Source organism: Rattus rattus, chromosome 7 (assembly GCF_011064425.1).
Source record: "Rattus rattus isolate New Zealand chromosome 7, Rrattus_CSIRO_v1, whole genome shotgun sequence".
Classification (NCBI taxonomy): Eukaryota; Metazoa; Chordata; class Mammalia; order Rodentia; family Muridae; genus Rattus; species Rattus rattus.
The window spans coordinates 98,860,182-98,883,781 of record NC_046160.1 but is presented as its reverse complement, the minus strand read 5'-3'; the positions used below and the strand labels follow the sequence as shown (position 1 = coordinate 98,883,781).

The 23,600-nt window shown below is 47.3% G+C and overlaps 2 protein-coding genes across 2 annotated transcripts; one reads left to right on the top strand and one right to left on the bottom strand.

Annotated features, from left to right (window-relative positions):
- Positions 1-596: 596 nt before the first annotated feature.
- Isca2 (iron-sulfur cluster assembly 2) lies at positions 597-2,168 on the bottom strand. The gene is made up of 4 exons (XM_032908138.1): positions 2,062-2,168; positions 1,768-1,870; positions 1,537-1,652; positions 597-1,133 (listed from the first exon to the last, which is right to left on the bottom strand). Exons 1-4 carry the CDS (start codon positions 2,130-2,132, stop codon positions 959-961), a joined length of 465 nt encoding a protein of 154 aa, XP_032764029.1. The 5' UTR covers positions 2,133-2,168; the 3' UTR covers positions 597-958.
- Positions 2,169-2,358: 190 nt separating this feature from the next.
- Npc2 (NPC intracellular cholesterol transporter 2) lies at positions 2,359-23,523 on the top strand. The gene is made up of 4 exons (XM_032908137.1): positions 2,359-2,659; positions 11,580-11,687; positions 19,253-19,425; positions 22,821-23,523. Exons 1-4 carry the CDS (start codon positions 2,569-2,571, stop codon positions 22,905-22,907), a joined length of 459 nt encoding a protein of 152 aa, XP_032764028.1. The 5' UTR covers positions 2,359-2,568; the 3' UTR covers positions 22,908-23,523.
- The last annotated feature ends 77 nt before the right edge of the window (positions 23,524-23,600 follow it).

The following is a 23,600-nucleotide window of genomic DNA, read 5'->3' as shown; positions in this document are numbered from 1 at the left end:
TTTAAAACAGTTCCCCATGTGGTGACACCTAATTACTTTTGTGGCTAATTTTGCTATTGTTATGAATCATAATGTAAATATCTGATATGAGAACCCTGTGGGGGTCGTGCCCCAGAGGTTGAGAACCTCTGTGCCAGAGTGTTTGCCTAGCAGTTACAATGCTCTAGGTGCCCAATCCTGGGGGAGTAGAGGACATACAACCACAAAAAAGAAAAGAAACAAAGATGAAGAGGAAGAGGAGGAAGAGGAGGAGGAGGATGAGGAAGAGGAGGAGGGAGGAGGAGGGAGGAAGAAGAGGAAGAAAAGGAGGAAGAGGAGGAGAAAAAGAAGAAAAGAAAAGAAAAAGAAGAAAAAGGAATGACCCAAGCCTGGTAGTAATATTTCTGCAGTTCCAGCATAAAGAGGCTGAGGCAGGAAAATTGAGTCCAAAACTGGGGCTACCTATAAGACTCTGTTGAAAGAAAGAGGGAAGGAAGGAAGGAGGGAAAGAGAAAGTGGCAGCAGACAATAGTTGTTTGCCTTCTAATCGATTTTGGCCTCAATTCTGGTATTCAAGCTACCCAAACTTTGATCCTGATTAAAAACACGGTGAGAACTTAGTTTATAATGATGCTTTATATATAGCTATACACACACATATAAACAATTTTGAAGGCTAGAGAAGTTAACTCCAAATTTTGGAGTCCTAGAGGTACTAAGTGCTAGGGTTCCAACCAGTGATTAAGGTTGAGGTAACGGCATTTGGATTTGGCCTTAACATTGTGCTGGGGGAGGGGAGAGTATTTCTGCCAAGAGTAAAAGCTTCACATTCCATAATTAATAGTGGTAAAATAAGACACTGCTGGATTAAATTAAATGAGAGGGGGACATGATGAGAAAGCAATCTCTAGAATTCTACTATTCCCAGGTTTTTCACACTGGCACACTGGTGGCAATCCCTGAGTCATCTGCCATTGTGTCAGATTTTGATAGAGAAGGATGACCCACAGGAGCAGCCTTGCTGGGCTTGAGGATTATTCAACACCTGGAATGAGCTTCGGATTAGTTCTTGGCTGAAGTCCACCTGGGCCCCCTTAACGTAGGCCAAGCTATCAGAGTCAACCACCACTCTTGCCCCACCCTGTTCAAATACCCTGAAAAGACAAGAGGAAAGCATTAATGACAAATATCACAAACCCTAAGAACACAACACCCTGAGCCCAGAAGTGTACATCCTGTTCTCCAACACATGGAATACTGCTTAGGACTTCTAGCTTGAAGCAAAAAGATTCAATGTAAGAAGCAGAAGGACTATTTAAGGACTTGGTCTCAAACTAGTCCAGCCTTTCTCAACTGACTACTCAATGGACCCTAAATTAAGTCAATTTTCTTATTTTGAAATAAAAGGGCAAATCTTTGTTGTATCCTCACAGTATGGGGAGGGTGGTGATGTTAAGCACACTTAGACGCTTGGAAGTTTGGAACAAAAGCGCATCTTAAACTGGGGTCATTTTTATCCCCTGACACAGCCTCTAGCGACCCATCCGTCCTCCTTGCCTGTCGTCGGGGTTAATAACTGTGTCCAGTGAAAATTTGTATTGGAATCCGGAGCATCCACCTCCCTCTACTTGCAGCCTGAGGAATTCTGACCCTTCGGTGATTTCCAGAAGCCTCTGAAATTCAGGAAAGAGGATCAAGAATGCCAAGCAAGCGGAGATAACCGGGCGGGTGAATGGGACCTCTTCTAGAGCCCTCCTGGGTACCGCCGCCCTGCGTCCGGCCTCCTACCTGGACGCAGCTGTCTGTGAGGCGGATCTGTCCCTCGCCAGCCTCTGGAATGGAGGACGTTGTTTCCCAGCGGGTCAAAAGCCTGGGAAAGGCGGCGAGGAGCCTGAGATGAGAAGAAGGAAGATGAACCCGGGAAACAAAAGTGGCACTTGATGACCCTCAATGACTCCTCGTACCCAAATCTGACGACACCTTCATCTGAACTGCCAAGCCTTCACCTCCCCCGTGAGGTTTAGTCTCCCATCTATCCTGAAGACGCAGGACCCAACACCCTTCCTAAATGACGTTCGGTACCTTCCCTGGCGCCTAGGAATGGCGGCCCCGAACGCCTCGGCAGTTAGGGACAAGGCCCTGGCGGCCGCCATCTTATTCCGCAAGCTCCGCCCCTAGCATGGTCTAAATCCCCACCTTAGCCTGGGCTTCGGGGGGCGGGGAGAAGGCAGGGGCGGGGTTGCATCGAGTCTCCGCCCCCAAGCGTGCCTATTGGTTATAACGAGATAAGAGGTTTTTGATTGGCAGAGAATGCTTCCACTTGCCGAAACGGGGCGGTACCAATAGAATAGGGGCGAGCGCAAAGGAGAGTGAGGGTTCTCTGCATGCCCGCCCTGGCAGCGGAAGAGATGGGCGGAGATAAAGGATAAGCTGCAGGCTAGGCGGCTGAGGAGCCCGGGGCGGGGCGCGGGCGGGTCTTCGCTGGTTACTGGTCACAAGTGGCCTGACCTGGCTCCACCCTCGGTCTGCCGGGACAAGTTTATCTTGTGACTGTCGGGCTGCTTTCCCTTCCTAGATTGCACAGCGTTCATGCCCAGGATGAGCTTCCTGACCCCCACGATCCTGCTGCTGGCGCTGGTCGCCGCCACCCAGGCCGAGCCCCTGCACTTCAAGGACTGCGGTGAGCCCTGAGCCCACTTGAGAAGACCCGCGGGGGTGGATTGGGCGGGTTCCTAGAACGTGGATGATCGGCCGCGGACCCTGGGTGGAATGGACTAGGTTGGGGCTGAAGGTACTAGCCTTGATGAAACTTAACCCCTCCGTACAACTTTGTCTCTCCTTGCAATTCGTGTTTTGGGATTATCTCAAACAGTCTCAAGGCGAAGTTCTCTAAAGTTTCTTGGGTGAACCTCAAGCGAGTATATATTTGCAGCGCTCAAGGTCTTGGAGATTTCAATGGACGGAGGAAGATTGCGAATTCAAGGCTAGCCTGGGCTTATTGAGCCCTGTCTGAAAAAAAGTAAACAAATAAAAGCAAAAATTAAAACAATAGGGTAGACAGCGGGTCGGCCTCCAACACGGATTGAGGGAATAGGCACAGAATTTCTTTTGATTTCCGCCTTGTATCTTCACTAGCCTTTCCCCCCTTTGTTCGTTTGAAGTTTTCTCTTTGGCTGGGAGGGGTCTGAGGCAGCCTCACTCTGTTATATTTTCCAACAAAGAGTCCAGGGACAGCACTGAGAGGGAGGCGTCACAAGATGTCACTAGAAATACGAATTTTATAGGAGACACGGCTCCTGAATTCATCCAGTCAAGTCTGTACAATTGCAGGAGCAGAGCAGGGGAACGGGGTGGGGGGTGGAGGGGGTGGAAAGCCGGCAGTGATGGGTGAAAAACCAACTGGTTTTGTAAAATATGTGAGCAGGAGGAAACTGATCATAATGAAGCATTGAATTAATGAGTTATTAGGACTGGAGAGATGGCTTAGTGGTTAAGAGCACCTACTATTCCGGAGGACTAGAGTTCAATTCTCAGCACCCAGATCAGGTGGTTTCCAACGGCTTGTACCCCGACTCTGGGGAGTCCAATATCTCTGGCCTTCTCAGGTACCTGCATTCCCAGGCGCGCGCACACACACACACACACACACACACACACACACACCCTGGTTAAGGAAGTGGGGATAGAAGGTGGATTAAAGTAAGCCTTCTGTAGTCACACAGCTGAATGAGGAACCAGGTCGACTATGCTTCTTTGTAGCCAGTATCCAATACCATTGAATAATAGTAACTACTGGATAAATACTTGCTAAAAAAGGAAAGAAGGGAATTGATACTGCCTCTAATATGATATTAAAAGTCCTGTTAAAAGCACAGGTGGACATGTGGAACTGGATTAAATAATAAGGACCAGTGCCTATTAATAGTTCACAGGTGCCGTTTCACTAAATCAGGAGACCAGCTCAACATGGCAGTCTCTTTGAAGTACCTATTTTTCCTCTCTGTTAAACTTCTTTTTTTTTTTTTTTTTGGTTCTTTTTTTCGGAGTTGGGGACCGAACCCAGGGCCTTGCGCTTCCTAGGCAAGCGCTCTACCACTGAGCTAAATCCCCAACCCCTCTGTTAAACTTCTTACATTTCTATCTTATTTTTATTGTGTGTGGGTATTCGTGTGTACCCAAGCATGCGGTAACCAGAGCATAACCCCTCAAGTGTCACCCTCAAGAACACCACCTACTTCTTTTGAGACGAGGTCTCTCTTTGGCTGGGGGCTCTCTGAATAGACTGGCTTGCCCTGGAGTCCCTGTGCTCCTCCTGTGCCAACCTCTCCCAGGGTCAGGATTACACGTGTGTCCACCACAAGTGGCATTTTGGTGTGGCTTCTGGGGATTGAACTCAAGTTTTCTGCTTGCAAGGCAAGCACTTTATCCACAGGTATGTTGCTGCAAATTACAAAAAAAAAAAAAAAAAAAAAAGCTGTCTTTTACCCCACACTAGGTCTGGCACCACAATGCCCCAAGATATCTGATAGAGATCTTAATCTCAGCACAGCCTCTCACTCGCTTTGCTCCATCCCATATCACACGGCCAATGGCAACAATCTCTCTACCCATCCAGTTCCCAAGGCAGGCTGCCACCATGCCAGAAATATACATCCCAATCCCGTGGCAGCTTAGTGTCCCAGCCACCACATACTCTCTTAAACTTAATTCACCACAGGAAAGAGCACACAACACAATAACCTCTGATCCAGTTGATATAATTGCCCACTAGACATACAAAGCCTTGTACACATCCATCCCTTAGGAACTTTCCTAATGACCTGTAAAGGTACAGAGTGGAATCTTAGCATCCGCCATGTTCTCTTGGTGGCTTCCTCCTTCCAGTCCCTTTCCGTTCCAGTCTCCGCCTCTTCCCTCAAACTTTTCTCCCGCCCATCCTTCCTTCTCATCCACTGACAGGCCTCATTCTATCCTGTACCTGCCTTCACCTGCGTAATGACGTCATCCCATACGGGGATATTCCCCCTACCCCTCCTTTATTAAGCTGACTTGCCCTGGCACTGTAATTATTTTATTATTTATTAAGGCACTGTAATAATTTTATTAACTTCTTCACCATCTGTTTTGCAGAAAAGGAAACTAAGGCACATAGACTAACTTGTCTAAGATCCTACAGCTGATAAGCAGGAGGTCGATAAGTCCCTAGCTGTCCTAACTCGATCTGTGTGGACCAGGCAGCCTTGAACTCAGAGATCTGCCTGCCTCTGCCTCTTTTTTTTTTTTTTTTTTTGGTTTTTTTTTTTGGGGTTGGGGGCCGGAACCCAGGGCCTTGCGCTCTAACCACTGAGCTAAATCCCCAACCCCCTGCCTCTGCCTCTTGAGTGGTGGGATTAAAGGCCCTCTCCTTCCCTCACTTCCCTGCTGGACTTCATTATTTTGTTGTTGTTGTTGTTGGTGGTGGTGGTGGTGGTGGTGGTGGTGGTGGTGGTTTTTGTTTGGTTTGAGACACCATTGTAGACCAGGTTGAATTCACAAAGACTTGCCTGCCTCTACTTTGGGAGTGTTCATGTACCATGCCTAGCTTCCTTTCTTTCTTCCTTTCTTCCTTCTTTCCTTTCTAACACACACCTTGAAAGAACTTGTATTTTCATGTTGCACTCATTTATTTATTTATGTGTGTCTAGGAGGACCCACATGTGTGCAGCATACATGTGGAGAGGTCACAGGGCAACTTTCAGGAGTGGGTTCTCCCTGGGGAATTGAACTCAGGTTCTCTCAGCCTTGGTAGTGAGCACCTTTACTTGCTGAGCTCTCAGGCCTAGAGAGAACTTAAGGAAAGAGTGTGTGTGTGTGTGTGTGTGTGTGTGTGTGTGTGTGTGTGTGTGTGTGTGTGTCTGTCTGTCTGTCTGTCTGTGTGTGTCTGTGTGTGTGCCATGACAGACTTTGGATTTCCTTTGGAATTAGAAAATGCAATGTAAAAATGTCAGCACCCAGATGAAAGATTTTTGCATTCCATAGCATTCTATGCCCACCTTCTCCTGGGCTGGGATCGCCTAGAGTGAAGATTAGAACTTATGCAATGTTTGCAGTGGGAACTGAGGAGTGTGTTCTATTGACATTTGAAGTCCGGGAACCTCTTGTCAGGGGGGCAGGAAAAAAAAAAACTGCACAAAGGAACTGTTAAGTACCCTTTCCTCAGCTCCTGTGAGATCATGGGACCCAGCTTTGAAGAAGCAGGTGGAGTTGGACACTGGAGCGTTAACGTGAACATCGGTGTTTAACTTAGGGGCTGGTGTAGGACTGCTTCTCTCACTTGCAGAGGGTGCCGAGAGGGTGTGCTGTGTGTGGGCCAGCATGCTTGGAGGTGGGGATGTAAAGCGTTGTTTACAGGCCTCCATAGAGTAGTCTTGTGGCCTTAGAGGGAATTTGTGGAGCAGCTTCCAGCCTGAGGGCAAGCCCCTGTAGGGAAAGTCAAGGGCATTCACTTTGTCATTTCAAGTTCTGCCCAACAGGTTCTGAGCTAACCTGGTAACTACCTAGCAGGCAGTGTGGTCTCAGCTCGTGATTTGCCTGCTATCTACTCCTCCATTCTACTTTCAAGACAGCAAGAGTCTGTACTATCAGTTGCACACATTATTTCCGTCCATGAAGTATATTGAAGGAGAGGTTCAGCTTTGGTATGAGAGGAGGGCCTTGCTTACCCACCCAGGAGCAGCTGTTTGTGTTCATGGACCGAATCCAGGCTTGAGGGTAATTATGATCAACAACTCAATGGCACCACTGTGTTCCAGATAAGTATCTAAAATCTGTAGATGTGCTGGCTCACTACCCTGAGGGCAGCCCAGATGTTAAGTATCTTGCCTGAGGCTACACAGTGGGAAGTTGGGCTGGTAGGACTTCAAAAGTCAGGTGATGAGCCTTCCTCAGTTACAGTATGGTTAACCTACCCTGTCGGGCTTGAATTATCCTTCCTGTTTCCGACCAGTATTTTATAAACACAAGTAGTATTTGCAAGTGTATTATTTCTAGCAACTGTGCAGGCCTTGGCTTAGTAATTTTACTGGCGAGGAAAAGAAGTCTAGGGTCAAGTACTCATAGCTGGAACTGTAGAGGAGTGCGAGCCAGCCTGGGCCTCGGCCACCCCTACAAGCTAGGCTTGGCCACACTGCTCAAATGCCTGTTAAAGAGGGCCAGAGCTATGGCTCAGTGGTTTAGGGTACTTATTGCTCTTCCAGTGGACTCAGGTTCAGTTCCCAGGACCCTCGTGGTGGCTCACAACCATCCATAACTCTAGTTCTAGGGGATCCAGTGCCCTCTTCCGACCTGCATGGGTACCATGTGTATATACGTATGCACAGGCGATGGATGGGTTCACACACACAAACCAGAGGCCAGAGATAGGAATAATTAGGTAGTCAGCTCGGTCTATCCTACTAGGGGGTCTAACGAGTCGTGGTAACTGTGTGAAATCTCTTCCTGGGGAGCTGGTCTCTCTGGCTAGCACTGAGGTTTCACCTCCCCCCACAAGCCATGGAGGGTTCATGGTTTCAGTAATCTTGTAGCACAGCCTCTCTTTAAAAGACCTTCCCTTCTGCTAGAACGGTTACTGTGCCAGTCAGGGTGGCTGGACTTGCTTCCGTCTTGGCTGAATGAATCTGCTGTGCTTGGGACCTGAGAGAGAGAGAGAGAGAGAGAGAGAGAGAGAGAGAGAGAGAGAGAGAGAGAGAGAGAGAGAGAGAGAGAGATCAATTTATCTGTTTGTTTGAAACAAAGCTGTTCTCAATCAGTGCTTCTGCCTCAGCAGCACAAGCCCTGACTGGCCTGTAGTACCTCGTCCAGTCAGGGCCCTAAGTGTTTTTGGGAACTCTACGATCTTGATCTCTTGTCTTCCTCTTCTGCTTGGTTCTGGGAAAAGTCAGAGTTTAATGACCTAGTCAAGACCTGACCGAGAGCCAGAGCACTCGACACTGCAAGGGGACTCATGGAGTCCACCCTTGCCCTCAGAGAACATGACTAACAGGAAGGCAGAAGTACTGTGGAGGACTTGAGCTTTACAGCAGGGTCCTCCCACTGGAGAGGGAGTCATTTCCTCCTTTGAAGGCCATTCCTCCACTGAAGGTGGAGACAGTGGCTCCTCGTAAGTCCCATAAACCGCTCCCTTGTAAGTCACCAACGTAAAAAGCTAAGTTTGACTGACTAACCCAGACCACTAATACAACTGATTGTTTCTCTAGGAAGCCATGTACAGGTTGAGCCTTCAGGCTAAAAGAGGCCTGGGAGCTGGCTCAGCCACTCAGGGTCCATGTTACCAAGATGATCTGACTTTAATCTTATCCCAGGGGCTTCGAGGTTGAAATGACTCCTGAAGATTGTCCTCTGACCTCCGTCTGCGTGCTGTGGTGGCACATGAAAACACACCACATTAATGTTTCTTAAATCACATTATAGCTGGGTGTGGTGGCCCATGCCTTTAATCCTAGCACTCAGGAGCAGGTGGGTCTAGGTGAGTTCTAGGATAGTTAGAACTATATAAGGAGACTCTGCCTTGATAAACAAATAAATAAATCACATTATAAAAGAAGGAGAGGGAATCTGAAAACCTTTGGTTGAGCCTGGATTTTTACCCAGTCTCAAATATCCATCAGTCAGACCTCCCAGGGGCCTCCTTCCAGCTGTCTCTAGCTGGGTGTCTAAGCTTACTCTGGGAGGTAGAGGCAGGAGGATCCAGAGTTTCAGATTATCTTGCAGTAAGCTAAGGAGAGGCAATCATGGCAGCATAAGAAAGGAAAGGAGCCCCGTACCCAGGAGAGTCCAGCAGTGATCAGCTGCTTCAGGCCATCCTCTATAAGCCTATAAACCTACTGTGTTCCTAGCTATAAGCCTACTGTGTTCCTAGCTATAAGCCTACTGTGATCCAGATATAAGCCTGCTGTGTTCTAGGCATCTCAACAGAACCCCCTTGTGTAACTCTTAGTGGCTCCTGGTTTTATCTTTAAAATCAAGTTATAATCTCATCCAAGCCAGAAATACCCTATAATCTGACTTACCAAAAAGAAAAGGGAAAAGGGGCAGTCTTAGTTAAAAGGAAATTTGGGGCTACCAAAATAGGGTATATGTATATGTGTGTATATGGGTAATTCTTAGATATGTGATGCCTGCTTTCCTTTAAAAAGCCCATATCCCTGGGTAAGTCCTATTCTTTCTCTCTTCTTCCCTGTGCTTAAAAGCTTAACATCTGTTTTTTGTTTTGTGGTTTTTTTGTGTTGTTTTGTTTTAAGACAGGATTTCTCTGCAGCCCTGGCTATCCAGGAACTCACCCCGTAGACCAGGCTGGCTTTGAACTCACTGACATCTGCCTGTCTCTGTCTCTTGGGTGCTGGGATTAAAGGGTGCCACCATGCCAGCCTAAATATGTTTTAATACTCCGCACACCGCCTTTAAGAAGCCCACCTTGGCTTTCTATTCATTCTTGGAAGTCCTTTCCCTCCCTTCCTTTCTTTCATGGTCCCATATTGGACTTGTGAAACAGGAGGCAGAAAAGAGACCAGACCTCAACAGAAGAGACTGTTTGAAAATAGCCAAGAACAGACTCTCTCACAGGAAAAGGGGTGCCTTCAAGGAGGGAAGGCAATACTTGGGAGTTTATACAGAGGCTTGGGGTGGGAAATTAAATACAGTTTCACAAAGCTATATGCAAGTCTAAGTCCTGGAAATGTCTGCTCAGTCAACACAGGTCTCTCGGAAGACAGGCTGTCTTAGCAAAACGTTTCCTTTCTGGGCTTCACCAATAATGGTTAGAGCAAGCCAGCTACAACCTCAGGAATTTTGTTTTTACAACCAAGGCACTCGTTCTGGGCTAGCCTCAAACTCACTATGTAATTGGACAAGACTTTAAACTTAAGACCTTCCTTCATTCACTCCATGTGCTAGGTCACAGATGCACACCAGTGTACATGTTTTATGAGAAGGTGGGAATCAACAGGCAAGCCCACTACCAACAAACCAGCCGCTTTACCACCTTTAATAACATGCTCGCCCTGCTTCATACTGTCCAAAGTTCTATTCTGCACAGAAGGCACGGACGAACTCCTAAGGGTGAAATGACGGGATCTCTGTCTTCACCCTCGCTTCCATGGCTACGTGGAAGTTTGAAGCCAGCCAAGGCTACCTTGAGACCCTGGTTTCTTTCAGGTCCCAGTGTCTAGGGTTTCCAAGTCATGTTTATGATTTAATCTGGTTCTGCTTTTTACAGGAATATGACCTTGCTTCCCCTCATCCTTGCTACCAAGGAACATTTTCCCAGGGTTCTAAAAATGAAGACTCAAGAGCTCAGAATTCCTGGTGCCATTCTTTGATGTGCATGGATGTTTTGCCTGCGTGTTTACATAGGCACTGCATAAATGTGTGGTGCTTTCAGAGACCAGAAGAGGGGTTGGATCCCCTGGAACTGAAGTAACAGATGATTGTGAGCCACCATGTGGTTGCTGGGAATTGAACCTAGGTCCTTAACCACTGAGCCACCTCTCCAACCCAGGCTTGCTAACAAATAGCTCCTTACATCATGCTTACATGAACTTAGTGGGAAGATGGCCTTCTCTTCGGCATTTAGGTTTCTAGCATATGATGTAGCTTTTTCTGCAATCTCCAACTTCCATCAGACGTTCATGCTTATCTGTACTGGAAATGATGGGAGAACAGGGATGTTTAATTAGAAGGAAGATCTAGACAAATAGTTTCAAGGCTTAAATTTAAACCGACTCTCCCTTTAAGAATGCAAGAGAGAGGTCTACAAGGTGGCTCAGCGAATAAAGGTGTTGCCACCAGGACTGAAGACCTGTTTGGTAGAAGAGGAGAGAAGAGAGACAGTTTTATTTGTTGGTTTGGTTTGGTTTGGTTTGGTTTCTCAGACAGGGTTTCTCTGTGTAGCACTGGTTGTCCTGGAACTCATTCTGTAGACCAGGATGGCCAGAACTCACAAGAGAGATATGCTTGCCTCTGCCTTCCAAATGCTGGGATTAAAGATGTGAGCCACCATGCCTGGCTTGGCACAAAATCTGCTGACTTTTTATTAAGTTTATAGGATTGATTTTTAGCAGTACTAAGATTCTGAAGTTGTGTGTGTGTGTGTGTGTGTGAGAGAGAGAGAGAGAGGGAGGGAGAGGGAGAGAGAGGGAGAGAGAGGTGGGTGTATGATATAGGTGTTGTTGTGTACATGTAGAGCTCAGAGGACACCCTCCGGTGTGGGTCCTTGCCTTCTGCCTTGTTAGAAATAGGATCTCTCTGCCACTGTGCTGGCTGCACCCTGCAGGCTACCTGGTTGGAAAGCTCACAGGGTTTCCTCTCTGTGCCTCCATCTCTCTGTAAGAACACAGGAGTCACATGCACACCACCACACCCAGCTTCAGGGATTCGAGCTCAGGCCCTCATCTGTGCAGCAAGTGCTTCACCCCTTGAGCCATCTACTGGCGCCCAATTCTTGCTTCTAATGGGGCATTGTCTTAAAGAGTTCATCTCGGGAAAGCAGAAGCATCTCAGGTACGTTGAGAGAGGACCAGATCTCCCAGTCAAACTCTTTTTTTTTTTTTTTTTTTTTTTTGCAGGCTCTAAGGTGGGGGTTATAAAGGAAGTGAATGTGAGCCCGTGCCCTACCCAGCCCTGTCAGCTACACAAAGGCCAGTCCTACAGTGTCAACGTCACCTTTACTAGCGGTACGTAGATGTGGCCTCTTCAGTTCATGCTGATCCGTAATATAAATGGATGGGAGGCATGGGGTGAACATAGGAACAGAGGGGACCGAGGATTTGTCAGCCTCCTTTCTGACAATATTATACACAAAGCTAGAATTCACCATGCTCTCAGACAGGTCCATAATTCTCCGTTACTTGTCACCTTCTGAAAGGAAACCTGGGGGACCACACTGATGAAAGGAAGCATGTTCAACTTACAGTTCTGGTGTGGGAAAGGGAAAACATCCTGTAGTAGCTTCACAACATGTAAAAAAGATGATAAAAAAGATGATGCAAAAGCTAGGAGATGAGGGGTTGGGGATTTAGCTCAGTGGTAGAGCGCTTGCCTAGCAAGCGCAAAGGCCCTGAGTTCGGTCCCCAGCTCAAAAAAAAAAAAAAAAAAAAAAAAAAAAAGCTAGGAGATGTGCTGTCTTAGCTGTGAGTCAGAACTACGTGAGAGCTCCTCTCTGATGCCAGGGTGGCTGTGTGATGTCTCACAGCAGGAGACCCCCAGAGCCACCACTGTGTCCTCAAACACCCTTCATGCACTGGGCTCCTGCTGTGTCCAGTGCATGCAGGTCCTGGAAACCTGAGACAGCGTGGGAGCGTAGGAAGGACAGACACACTGGAGTGGTACCTAGAGAGGTTGGCTTGTCCATGTCGGATGTCTCTGTAGAGGGTTAAAGATCTGGGCAGGGATGGGTTTAGTTAAAGATCAGGTGCAGTTTTAGTTTTTGCATGTACTGCTAGCATTCATACTCTGCCTAGAGGAGGGAGGCTTTGAATTTTTTTTTTAAAGATTTATTTTATTTTATGTATATAAATACAGTGTTTCTGTCTTTAGACACACCAGAAGAGGGCATCAGATCTCATTACAGATGGTTGTGAGCCACCATGGTTGCTGGGAATTGAACTCAGGACCTCTGGAAGAGCAGTCAGTGCCCTTAACCTCTGAGTCATCTCTCCAGCCCGGCTTTGAATTTCCTGTGGGTCTAAGGCCAATGGTCTGTGTCCATTTCAATATGCACACTCAGGGCCCCATCTATTCTACCCATTCCCTCCAGGCTTCCTGGCTCCCCACAGGCCTCGCCAGGGACTACCAGACTCCTGTTAAGCAAACAGCATGATTCTGCTGTGGCCACAGGTTAGAGAAAACAGCTTGGCACTTTGTCTTTCTTGGCCCTTAATGCACATCAGACTCTGAGGGGTATCAGCTGACCATAGGAAGGAAGTTATTTACATTGTGCTTTGTAGAAACTTAATTCTACAAACTTCAAAACTCCTGCACAATGTTCATTCCAGCCCGGCTATGGGGGAAGAATCATGAGCCGAAGAGCAGCCCCATATTCTAGATAATTCCAGGCTAGACAAAGCTACATAGAGAGACCTTATCTCAGTGGTTCTCAACCTTCCTAATGCTCTAACCCTCTAATACAGATCCTCATGTTGTGGTGACCCCCTCAGCCACAAAATTGCTTTTGTTGCAACTTTGTAACTGTAATTTGGCTTTTGTTATGAATCATGATGTAAATATCTGATATGTGGGATATCTGATATGTGACCCCTATGAAAGGGTCATTCAGCCGCCCTCAAAAGGGTCAAGACCCACAGGTTGAGAACGGCTGCCTTATCTCAAGAGAAGGAGTATGTGTGAAGTGGCTCTGTGGGTGAAGGCACTTGTCACTAAGCTGGATGACTTCAGTTCAATCCCGAGAACCCATACAGCAAAAGGAAAGAACGGATTCCTTCAAGTGGTTCTCTGATCTCCACTTGTACATTGTGTCACACTCAAGACACACACCCCTTACACGCATCCATGGGGGGCAGGGCAGGGGGGTGTTATGCCACAGAGGGATGGCTCAGTACTTGAGAGCTTGCTGCCCTTGAAGAGGACCTCAATTGGATTTCCAGCACCCACATGGCAGTTCATGACCATCTGCAACTCCAGCTCCAGGGGATCCCATGTCCTCCCTGGCTCTCACAGGTACCCACACATGTGTGTGCATACACACAGACACATAAACATAAGTGAAGATACTTTTTTTTTAAAAAAGAATCTAGACAAGTGTAAACACCGCTTCCTTCTGGAGAGAGCAGGTGCCTTGAAACCTTCCTTTGTTTACTGTCCCGTGAACTATGTAGGACTCAAAATTCTCGGTGCTGTTGACTTCCGTACTTGAAGAATGAACACTCTGCTTTCTCTCCTCATATACCCTCTCCCCTCTGTTCGTTCATTTAAGAAAAAAAAGATCTAGGGCTGGAGAGATAGCTCAGCGGTTAAGAGCACTGACTGCTCTTCCAGAGGTCCTGAGTTCAATCCCCAGCAACCACATGGTGGCTCACAACCATCTGTAAAGACATCTGATGCCCTCTTCTGGTGTATCTGAAGACAGCTACAGTGTACTTATATACATGAAATAAATAAATCTTAAAAAAAAAAAAAAAGGAGTGCCCTCTACTGCACGTAAACTGTGTCTTAAACATTCTGTGCCTTAAATCTTTCAAAAAAGAAAAAGAAAAAAATCTAGAGACTGGGGAGAGGCTCAGGATGTGAGAGTACTTGCTGCACAGACATGAGGACCTGAGTTCAGATCTCAGCGCCTGCGTAAAAGGCTGGGTGTCGTCCCACACATGCCTGTAACTCAGTGCTGTGAGTGACAGGGGCTGGAGGGTTGGAGCAGTTACTGGAACCAGCCCAGCTCCAGGTGTGGGGAGTGCCTCAGTCTGGGTTTCTCTTGCTGCAGCGAATCACCAGGACCAAAAAGCAAGTTGGGGAGGAGAGAGTTTATCCAGCTTACACTTCCACATTGCTGTTCATCACCACAGGAAGTCAGGACAGGAACTCACTCGGGGCAGGAACCTGGAGGCAGGAACTGATGCAGAGGTCACGGACGGATGCTGCTTCCTGCTTGCTCCTCGTGGCTTGCTCAGCCATGCCTTCCAGCTGGATCTTATGGAGGCATTTTCTCAGTCAAGGCTCTCTCCTTCAGACACCTCTAGTTGTGTGACAAGTTGACTTAGGAGTAGACTAGCCAGCACAGTGAGAGACTCTTCAACGTCAGGTGACAGGGCAGGGCTCAGGATGTCCTCTGGTTTCTTGCACACTCACCTGTGAGCACACACACAGGCATTCTAAGTGAAAGCCATGTCCAACCTGGACAGAAAGAGTGAAACAGAGCCCTGTGTGGTAGTTAATGCCTGTAATCACAACACTCTGGGGGATGAAGCAAGAGGACTTTAAAGCCAGCCTGGACTGGATAGCAACATCCTAAATTTAATTTTTAAAAGGGGGGGTGGGGTGGTAGTGGTGGTAGCAAAGGCCTCTAATTCCATTCAGGAGGCAAAGGCAGGCAGATCTCTGTGAGTTCAAGGCCAGCCTGGTCTACAGAGAGCTCTAGGACAGCCCCAGGACTACACAGAGACCCTGTCTTGAAAAACCAAGTATGTTTGTGTATGTTAAAGGCAGGATCTCGGGCTGGAGAGATGGCTCAGAAGGTAAGAGCACTGACTGCTCTTCCAGAGGTCCTGAGTTCAATTCCCAGCAACCACATAGTGGCTCACAACCATCTGTAATGAAATCTGATGCCCTCTTCTGGTGTGTCTGAAGACAGCTACAGTGTACTCATATATAATAAATAAAGGCAGGGTCTCACTGTGTAGCTTTTGTTGACCTAGAGCTCATTATGTAGACCAGACCAACCTTGAACTAACCAAGATCCACAAGCTTCTGCCTCTTGGGTGCTGCGGTTAAAGGAGTGAACCACCATACCCAGCTTAATTTTTTTTTTTAAATTAAGGGCTGGGGGCTAGCTTAGTAAAGTGTTTGTCATATAAACAGGAGGACCTCAGTATGATCTCCAGAATCCATGTAAAATGCCAGGAATAGTGGTCCTGGCAACAGTCTTGTGATCCCAGCACTAGGGAGGTGGAAACAGCAGTTCCCTGAGGCTCACAGGCTGGCCAGCCCAGCCAGTTCTGAGGCAGTAGGAAGACCCTGTCTCAAATAGACAAGCTCTATGCTGTATCGTGTAGTTTTTCTACCCGCCCAGGAGCTCTCTCAGATCCCTGGATAGAAGACACACACATTAGCTCATTTTTAAACTGGCTTATCGGCTCTGTGGCCGGGCTCTTCCAAGCCTTCCGTGGCTAGCATGCCCTTACCTTCCCTCCTTGCTCTAAATCTGCCCTCAGTTACCCAGTTACCTCCTGTGAAGCCCATGGGCTGCCTTCCCTTTCTGCCTACAAAATCTTGAAGATTTCCCCTGCAGCTCTGAGTCTATTCTGTCACTACCCTGCCCCCACCCCAGTATCTCCATTCTCTTCCTCTCGCCTACCCCGAGGGAACCTGGAAGTCTTTGCATCTTTCTTTCCACCCAGTCATTGGCCACTGGCATCTTTCTTGGTAGATCAGAAACCAACTGGGAGCAAAGACCTTTAGTGTCAGTAAACAGCTTCCCGGTCAAAGCATCAGAGCCACCCCCCTACACATGGCATCTTGAGGCTGGTGTCTGGCTTCTGCGTTCACATAAACACTCACGCATAGACTTACACAAGCAATTTAAGTGACACTGTTGACAAGAGTGGGGAAATGTTGGCTGCCATCTCCCTGACATCATGTCTAAGAAAGGGTCTCCTAGCCGGCCATAGGGGAGCACACCTTTAATCCCAGCACTCGGGAGACAGAGGCAGGAGGATCTACAGAGGTCTGGGGTACATAGTGAGTTCTAGGGTAGCCAGAGCTATGTAGAGGAACCCTATAAATAATATGTACCTATAAATAAAAAATAATATCTAGGTCATAGTGGTGCCTGCCCTACTCCCAGCACTTGAGAGGCCAAATCAGGCAGATCTTTGTGAGTCTGAGGCCAGCCAGGTCTACAGATCAAGTTCCAGGCCAGTCAGAGCTATACAGAGAAACTCTTGTCTCAAAAAACAAAAAGAAATTGATAGATAAAATAAAATTTCTTGTAAGGATACCAAGCATCTGCAGAAGCTTTTGCTCTAGCCGACTTTCAGTACAAGTGATGAGAGTCTGCGGAGCCGTTCTGAGCAGTAGAGAGCTCTCACCCAGCCAAGCACTCTAGGGTCTTTGTATTTATCTCTGCACCATTGTGGAAGAGATGGGTTCCGCCATGACTGCGTGGCCACACAAGGTGTCTGGAAGAGTTGTGGAACCAAAGCGCTGCGGCAAGAAAAGGTTACCAAAGACCGGGTCCCACTTGCCTATGAAAGAGGCCTTTTTTGTGTTGAAGAGGACACAGAGGAGCGTTAACTATCCCTGAGATGGTTTTGAACAATATGAGAGGAGCAGAGAGATTGAAATCATGACTGAGGTGCTTTGTTTCTGTCACCTTGCACAACCGTGACCCTGTGGGTAAGACTGCCATTCAGAGATACCATCCTATGGTATTTCAGTGGTACCCACTACGAAGTAAGAAAACCGTGGGGAAGCCAGTGCTTCATCCAGCCAAAGAAGTTAGAGTGTTCTGGAAGCTGGTGGTAGGGGAAGTGGTTTGTGCAATGAATGGCAGTTTTAGGTATGGGAAAAACTTTAGTGGTGGTGCTGTGTATGATGCCCGTGAGGATGGCGATAATAGATTTGGAAGCCATTTTGAAGGCAGTGGGCGCAGCAGCGATTTTGTTACTGTAATCCATCTTCAGATGTTGGGCCTGTGGTGGGAGGAAGCTCTGGAGGCAGAAGCGCTGGCTCCTGTGGTGGTGAAAGGTGCTTGGCTAAACTACCAGATCGAGCTGCCAATGCTGGTCCTAGCAGCAGCAGCAGCTTTCTGTGGACGAAGGTTCCAGTTACTGCTGGAAACAGAGCTTAGCAGGAGAGGCGAGCCCAGGAAGGGACAGGGAAGCCACAGGTTACAACATTTGTTACCTCAGCAAAACACAGTGCCAGTGGCCAGGCCGCTGCAGACAAGACATGTTTTGGGCACATCCCGTGTTTCTCAGCTGTTTCTCTGACTAATTGAGGAACAAGCTGTTTTAGTTTCTGTTGTGTGGAAAGAGTGAGTAACTGTGTGTGGTATATGTATGTGTGTGTGTGGTGTGTGTGTGCACGTGTGTATTTTATATTTTTTGCCAGCATGTGTATATATTTAGGACATGCATGTCTGGTGCTCACAGGGTCAGGAGAGGCCGTTGTTGGCTGTCCCAGAATTAGAATCATGGATGGCTGTAAGCCACCATGTAGGTGCTGAGAACTGGACCCTGGTCCTCTGGAAGGGAGCGAGTCTTCCTCCCTGCCAGGCTTACTGTCCACTGCCCCCTCCACAGCGACGGGTTAATGAACAATTTTCTGGTCTATGTTGTTGACTGTGAGGAGGAAGAGTTGGATCGGAATGCTGAATAAACACGTCTTTCCTAAACTCAAATTAAGAGTTCCTAGGAATGACCTGGAAGGTGAAGATGCCCGCAGCCAAGCTTGACAGCCTGAAGTTGAACCCCAGAATCCGCATGGTGGAAGGGGAAATCTGACTCCTGAATCTTGTCCTCTGACCTCTGTACATGTGCTATGACCCCCTCCCCCGCCGACTAAATATTATTTAGTTATTGTTGTTGTTGTTATTATTTAAAAAATAAACAAACGAAACCCAGCCAATACCCTAGGTCTCCAAAATGTCCTAACAATGTATAATGTCACTGTGGGGTTGGAGATGCTGGTCTGGGCCCTGGCAGACTGACAGGGGAGGCTCAGCCTTGCCCTCTGTATGCCGATTCAAAAGACAGTGAAAAGCTGAGAAAGGAAACTGAACCTGGTCGCACTGGGAAGAGGAACAAATCCAGAGGCTTAGCGAGCTCTTCCGGGTCACTGACCTTAGTGAGCTCTTCCGGGTCACTGACGAACGAGTCTTAGGTTTAAACAGAGGGCAAGAGGTCAAGGTGTTAATGTATCTTTAGCTCAGCTCCTGGCCTGTCCCTAAGCTGTCAGAACCCCGTGACCTTCCTGCTTGCCAAGTTTCTTCTTTTGCTGGGCTGGGGCTCCAGCTTTTTCCCTTCCTCCAGTGGGGAATCCCAATCCTTTGGGGCGCATCGTTTCCACAGCCTGGTATAGAGGAAGGACTGCAGTGGTCTCTTTGGGATACCCTCACTCCTGCCTGAGAATTGTAATAACTGGTTGCTCTAATCTAATAATACCTTTATCCCTTCTGCTTATCTTGCAGTGTGGAGGCTAGAGAAATGAACTTCTCTTTTAATCTTACACGGTATCTACAGGATTACCTGCCACTGCCGTGCTAGACCATGGTATTTAAAACACTCTGACAGAAGTCAGTGGTCCTGCGAGATAAGGTTATTTGTCCCAGTGGCCTCACTCCCTTGATGGAGAGCAATGAAAGAGACCAGCTTCTTTCATCACGTGCACAGGACTAGGTGCTAAATGTGACACATGGGGGCGGAGACACCATGGTCAGGGGACTCTGATCTGCTGGTGTAGACATTCCAGCATTTGGTGATTTGACGACTTGACTTAGAATTCACAAATGAACAACAGCCTTTCCGTCTGACCCCCTGCCTTTCCATCTGACCCCCTGTCTTCCTAGGCACTCAGTCCCAGAACAGCACGGCCTTGGTCCACGGCATCTTAGCAGGAGTCCCAGTCTACTTCCCTATTCCTGAGCCTGACGGTTGTAAATGTGGAATCAGCTGCCCCATCCAGAAAGACAAGGTCTACAGCTACCTGAATAAGCTGCCGGTGAAGAGCGAATATCCCTCTGTAAGTGACACCACAGACCCTTCGGCCAGGTCAGACCTCCTGAGGCCGGGGGTAAGAAGCAGAGGCTGGGGCAAAGAGCCTCTCATTCCTAGTGGAGCAAAAAAGGCCCGAGGGAGAAGAGATGGGTTTGAGAGACCCAAGGGTGCCATTTTTACACCACCTCCCTGTGAGGTGGTGGTATCATGTCTGACCTATAAGCGAAGAGTTTTAAGCTCCTGATATTACATAATACCACTTTATCAGGAGTCTTAGCAACTAGATGTAGAGGTGAGTGCACTAGGTCCAAAGCGTGTGCAGTTGTAAGAGATTTTAGCCAGGTGGCCAACAGTTAAAGGTCTAAGTTATCTGGGCAGCATCTTCAGGATCCCGGTTTCTCCTCCATATTCTGGACAAAAGAGCTTCAGTGGAGCTCTGCACCCCTCCACCCACAGCCCAGCTTTACCCTCTCCACAGGTGCCGCAGTGGTGTCCCCTAGGTGGGGATCATGATAAAGATGGAGGACATAAAGCCACTGCTCTATAAAGGGCTACCTTGTTTTGTTCTAGAACTGTTTGTGTAAAGACCAGATCTCACTCAGTAGCCCAGGTTGGTTGGCCTTGAAGTCAAGTCCTCCGGCTTCAACCTTCCAAATTCTGGAATTATAGACATATGTCACTAATCTTTTTACTTTTTTTTTTTTTTTTTTTTAAGGAAGCCAAGTAGAACCCAGATGTAATCTTTCCTAGGAAAGGGAGGTAATTACATTCTAAGACATCAGTGGTCTTTAAGACAGTGGTTCTACCCCTTTGAGTGTTAAATGACCCTTTAACAAGGGTCTCCCAAGACCATCAGAAACACATTTTGTTTACATTATGTTTCGTGAAGGAAGCAAAATTACAGTTCTGAAGTAGCAACGGAAATAATGTTCTGGCTGGGGGTCACCCCAACATGAGGAACTGTATCAAAGGTCACAGCATTAGGAGGGTTGGGAACCACTGGTTTAAGGGTTGTTGGAGACTCTGTAGATGGCTGGCTAATTCACAGCCTCGGCTACAGAGGTCTGTCAGAGCCTGATTCACAGTCGTTACTTTGTATTTAGTTTGAAAACCCTAAACTGCTCAACAGTAACATTCACAAGTCTTGAAAACAAAGCCAAGTTTTCAAGAATGTGGATGTTACTGTCCTTCAAGTGTTACATTGTGAAAGACAGTTTGAGTGAAAAAGTGTCCCTAACTAATGACTTCCCTTTTCTTGGGGGGAAACTGGATTGCTCAAGTTAGAGAGGAACCATGATGAAGATCAAGGCAGCAACTGGACTGCTTTCCCCCTATAAATAAAGAGCTACTTTATTAGAATTAGAAGTGGGGGCTGGAGAGATAGCTGGATGGTTAGGAGGCCTTGCTGCTCTTCTAGGGGACCCAAGTTAGTTCCCAGCTGTCATGTGGCAGCGCACCTGTAACTCCAATTCTAGGGGATTCAGCGCCCTCTTCTGGTCTACTAGGGCATTGCATGTACATGGTGCTCTTAAATACTTTCTGATAAAACATTACTCATACACACCACTGGTCCTAGTGGCTCATTAAATCTTTAAAAAAAAAAAAGATGTCGGTGAACACCTTTAATCCCAGTGCTCAGCAGGCAGATGTCTGAGTTCAGTGCCAGCTGGCGATACATAATGAGATCGTTTTTTAAAAAAAATGAAAATAAAAATAAAAAATTAGAAGGGAAAATGGCTCACACTTGTAACACATAGAAGGCTTAGGCAGGAGGATTGCTATGGGTTGAAGGCCAGCCTAAGCTATCTAGTGAATTCTAGATGTCCAGGCTAGCCTAGGATGAAGAAGTAAGACTATGCTTTAAGAAACAAAGTACCAGCAACAATACAGTTCATAGCTTCAGTGTAGCAAGTCAGGGTGGAGATCTCAAATGAGAGAGATGAACAGAAACCAGCTTAAGGCCTGTGCATGCTCACGCTGTAATCCTAGCCCTCAAAATGGCGGGGCAGGGACATCATTGTGCATTCAGAAGAGCCTGGGCTGTATGGTGAGTTCCAAGTCAGTCTGGGCTGTGATGTGAGAACTTGTGTTAGAAGAAACAAAACAATGAGGGAGAAGAGAAAGGAATAGGGCTTGGGAGGGGGACAGCATAGTTCAGTGAAGTTAAGTTAAACTCTTTACAGGTGGTTATCCTTAAAACTAGCCAGTCACACATCGCATATCAGTGGTTCTCAGCCTTCCCAATGCTTTGGCCCTTCAATACAGTTCCTCACCTTGTGCTGACCCCAACCATAAAGTTATTTTCATTGTTACTTCATAACTGTAATTTTGCTACTGTTATGAATCGTAATGTAAATATTTGTGTTTTCCAGTGGTCTCGGGTGACCCCTATGAAAGGGTCATACAACTCCCCAAAGGGGTCATGACCCACAGGCTGAGGACCACTGTTTTGGACCAACCTTATACTTGGCCATTTCCACTTCGGGCTAACAAAGTTTTCTTACACTGAGGAATCTAAGAGCTCTCACTTTATATTCTCAAAGTTCAAGTGGAAAAGTCTATGGCAGTTTGCCAGAATAGTGAGACGCTGTTTAAAATTATCATTCTTATAAGACTGTATTTATATGCCTCAGGTCTAGGAATGAAACCCAGTAATGGACGCCTGTAATCTTGGCACTCAGGAAGCAGAGACAGGAGGACCAGAAGTTTGGGGCCAGCCTGAGCTACATAGCGAGTTCTAGGTCAGCTAAGCTGTGTAACAAAAAACTCCCTGTCAACACATGGAGCAAGGGAAGAAAGAGGAAAGAGAAGACAAGATTTTAGGATTGCATTTGATAATCAGGTGTGGTGGACCACCTATAACCCCAGTATTCAGGAGGCTGAAATAGGGGGATTGCCACAAATTTAAGGCCATAGTAATCCCAGGCTAATCCAGGTTAGCTAACAAGACTATCTATTAAAAAGAAAGCAGAAAGGAGGAGCTAGAGAGATGCTCAGTGGTTAAGAGCACTGGCTGCTCCTGCAGAGGACCTGGGTTCAGTTCCCAGCCCCAAGAGGCATCTCCAGTACCAGGGACTCTGATGCCCTTTTCTGCCCTTTGTGAGTATCAGGGACATAAGTGGGGCACATACATGTACATTCAGACAAACACATAAAAATTTTTTTTTTTTTTAATGTAAGCAGAAAAGAAGAGGGAAAAGAAATATTACACTTGAAAGATTACATTCATAAACTGGCCTAGTTGGATGGCAGGGTTCACTCTTCTGAGTTTAGGATCACAGGTAGTGGGTGTGTCCTAATCTGGCTTCAAGACAGAACTTAAGAAAGAATTGAATTGAAGGTGCACACGTAAGCCAATTATGGATAAAAAATCAGGTTCTGGTTTCATTTCTTCCAATTCCTTTTCTTTTTTTTTTCCAGCTAAAACTGGTGGTGGAATGGAAACTTCAAGATGACAAAAAGGATAACCTCTTCTGCTGGGAGATCCCAGTAGAGATCAAAGGCTAGGCTCCTCGGTGCCCTGTGTCTGTGCGGGGTGAGAGGCCATGGGCGGGGGGAGGGGAAGGAAGAGAGATCAGACCTGAAATTGAGTCGGTGCCGTAGGACGAACAGAACTTCAAGAATGCTGGTTTATGCCTTTCAGCCTCCAAAAACATACCTGCAGCCCTGCTACTCTTGAGAGCCAGAGCCATGGCCCCCTGAGATAGCCTTTGTGGAGGCTTCGGGAGGGAAAGGGGAGACTGGAGAGATTAGATTAGTGTCCATGGCTGTTTGCTGTTGGATTACGGTCAGCAGGTCCAGGCAAGATGGGGCAGGGATGCTTGGGGGTGTCAGATAACCTGTCAATCCACTGTGAAGGATGGCTTCCCAGGGTCTTCTGGCTGGCCGGGCGTATTACCTCTTCTGTATCTAAGTGCCTCCTGAGTCCCGAGCACCCTGCTTATCGATCCGATGAGTCTCCATGGTACCCTCCGCCCAGCGCTTCAACAGCAGTGACTAACTCTCCGTGGTCCAGAGACGGCCTGAGGGAAGGTCTGCGCAGAAACTTAGCTCTGACTGGCTGCTGCTTTGCGGTTAGCTCTTGTTCTTTGGTAGTTTTCATTAAAGCCAATACTTGGTTGCAGGTGCTTGGTTTTGTTTTTTTTTTTAACAGTATTAGTCTGTATCCTCTCTCCGCACGTGAGATGGAGCCTCCCCATA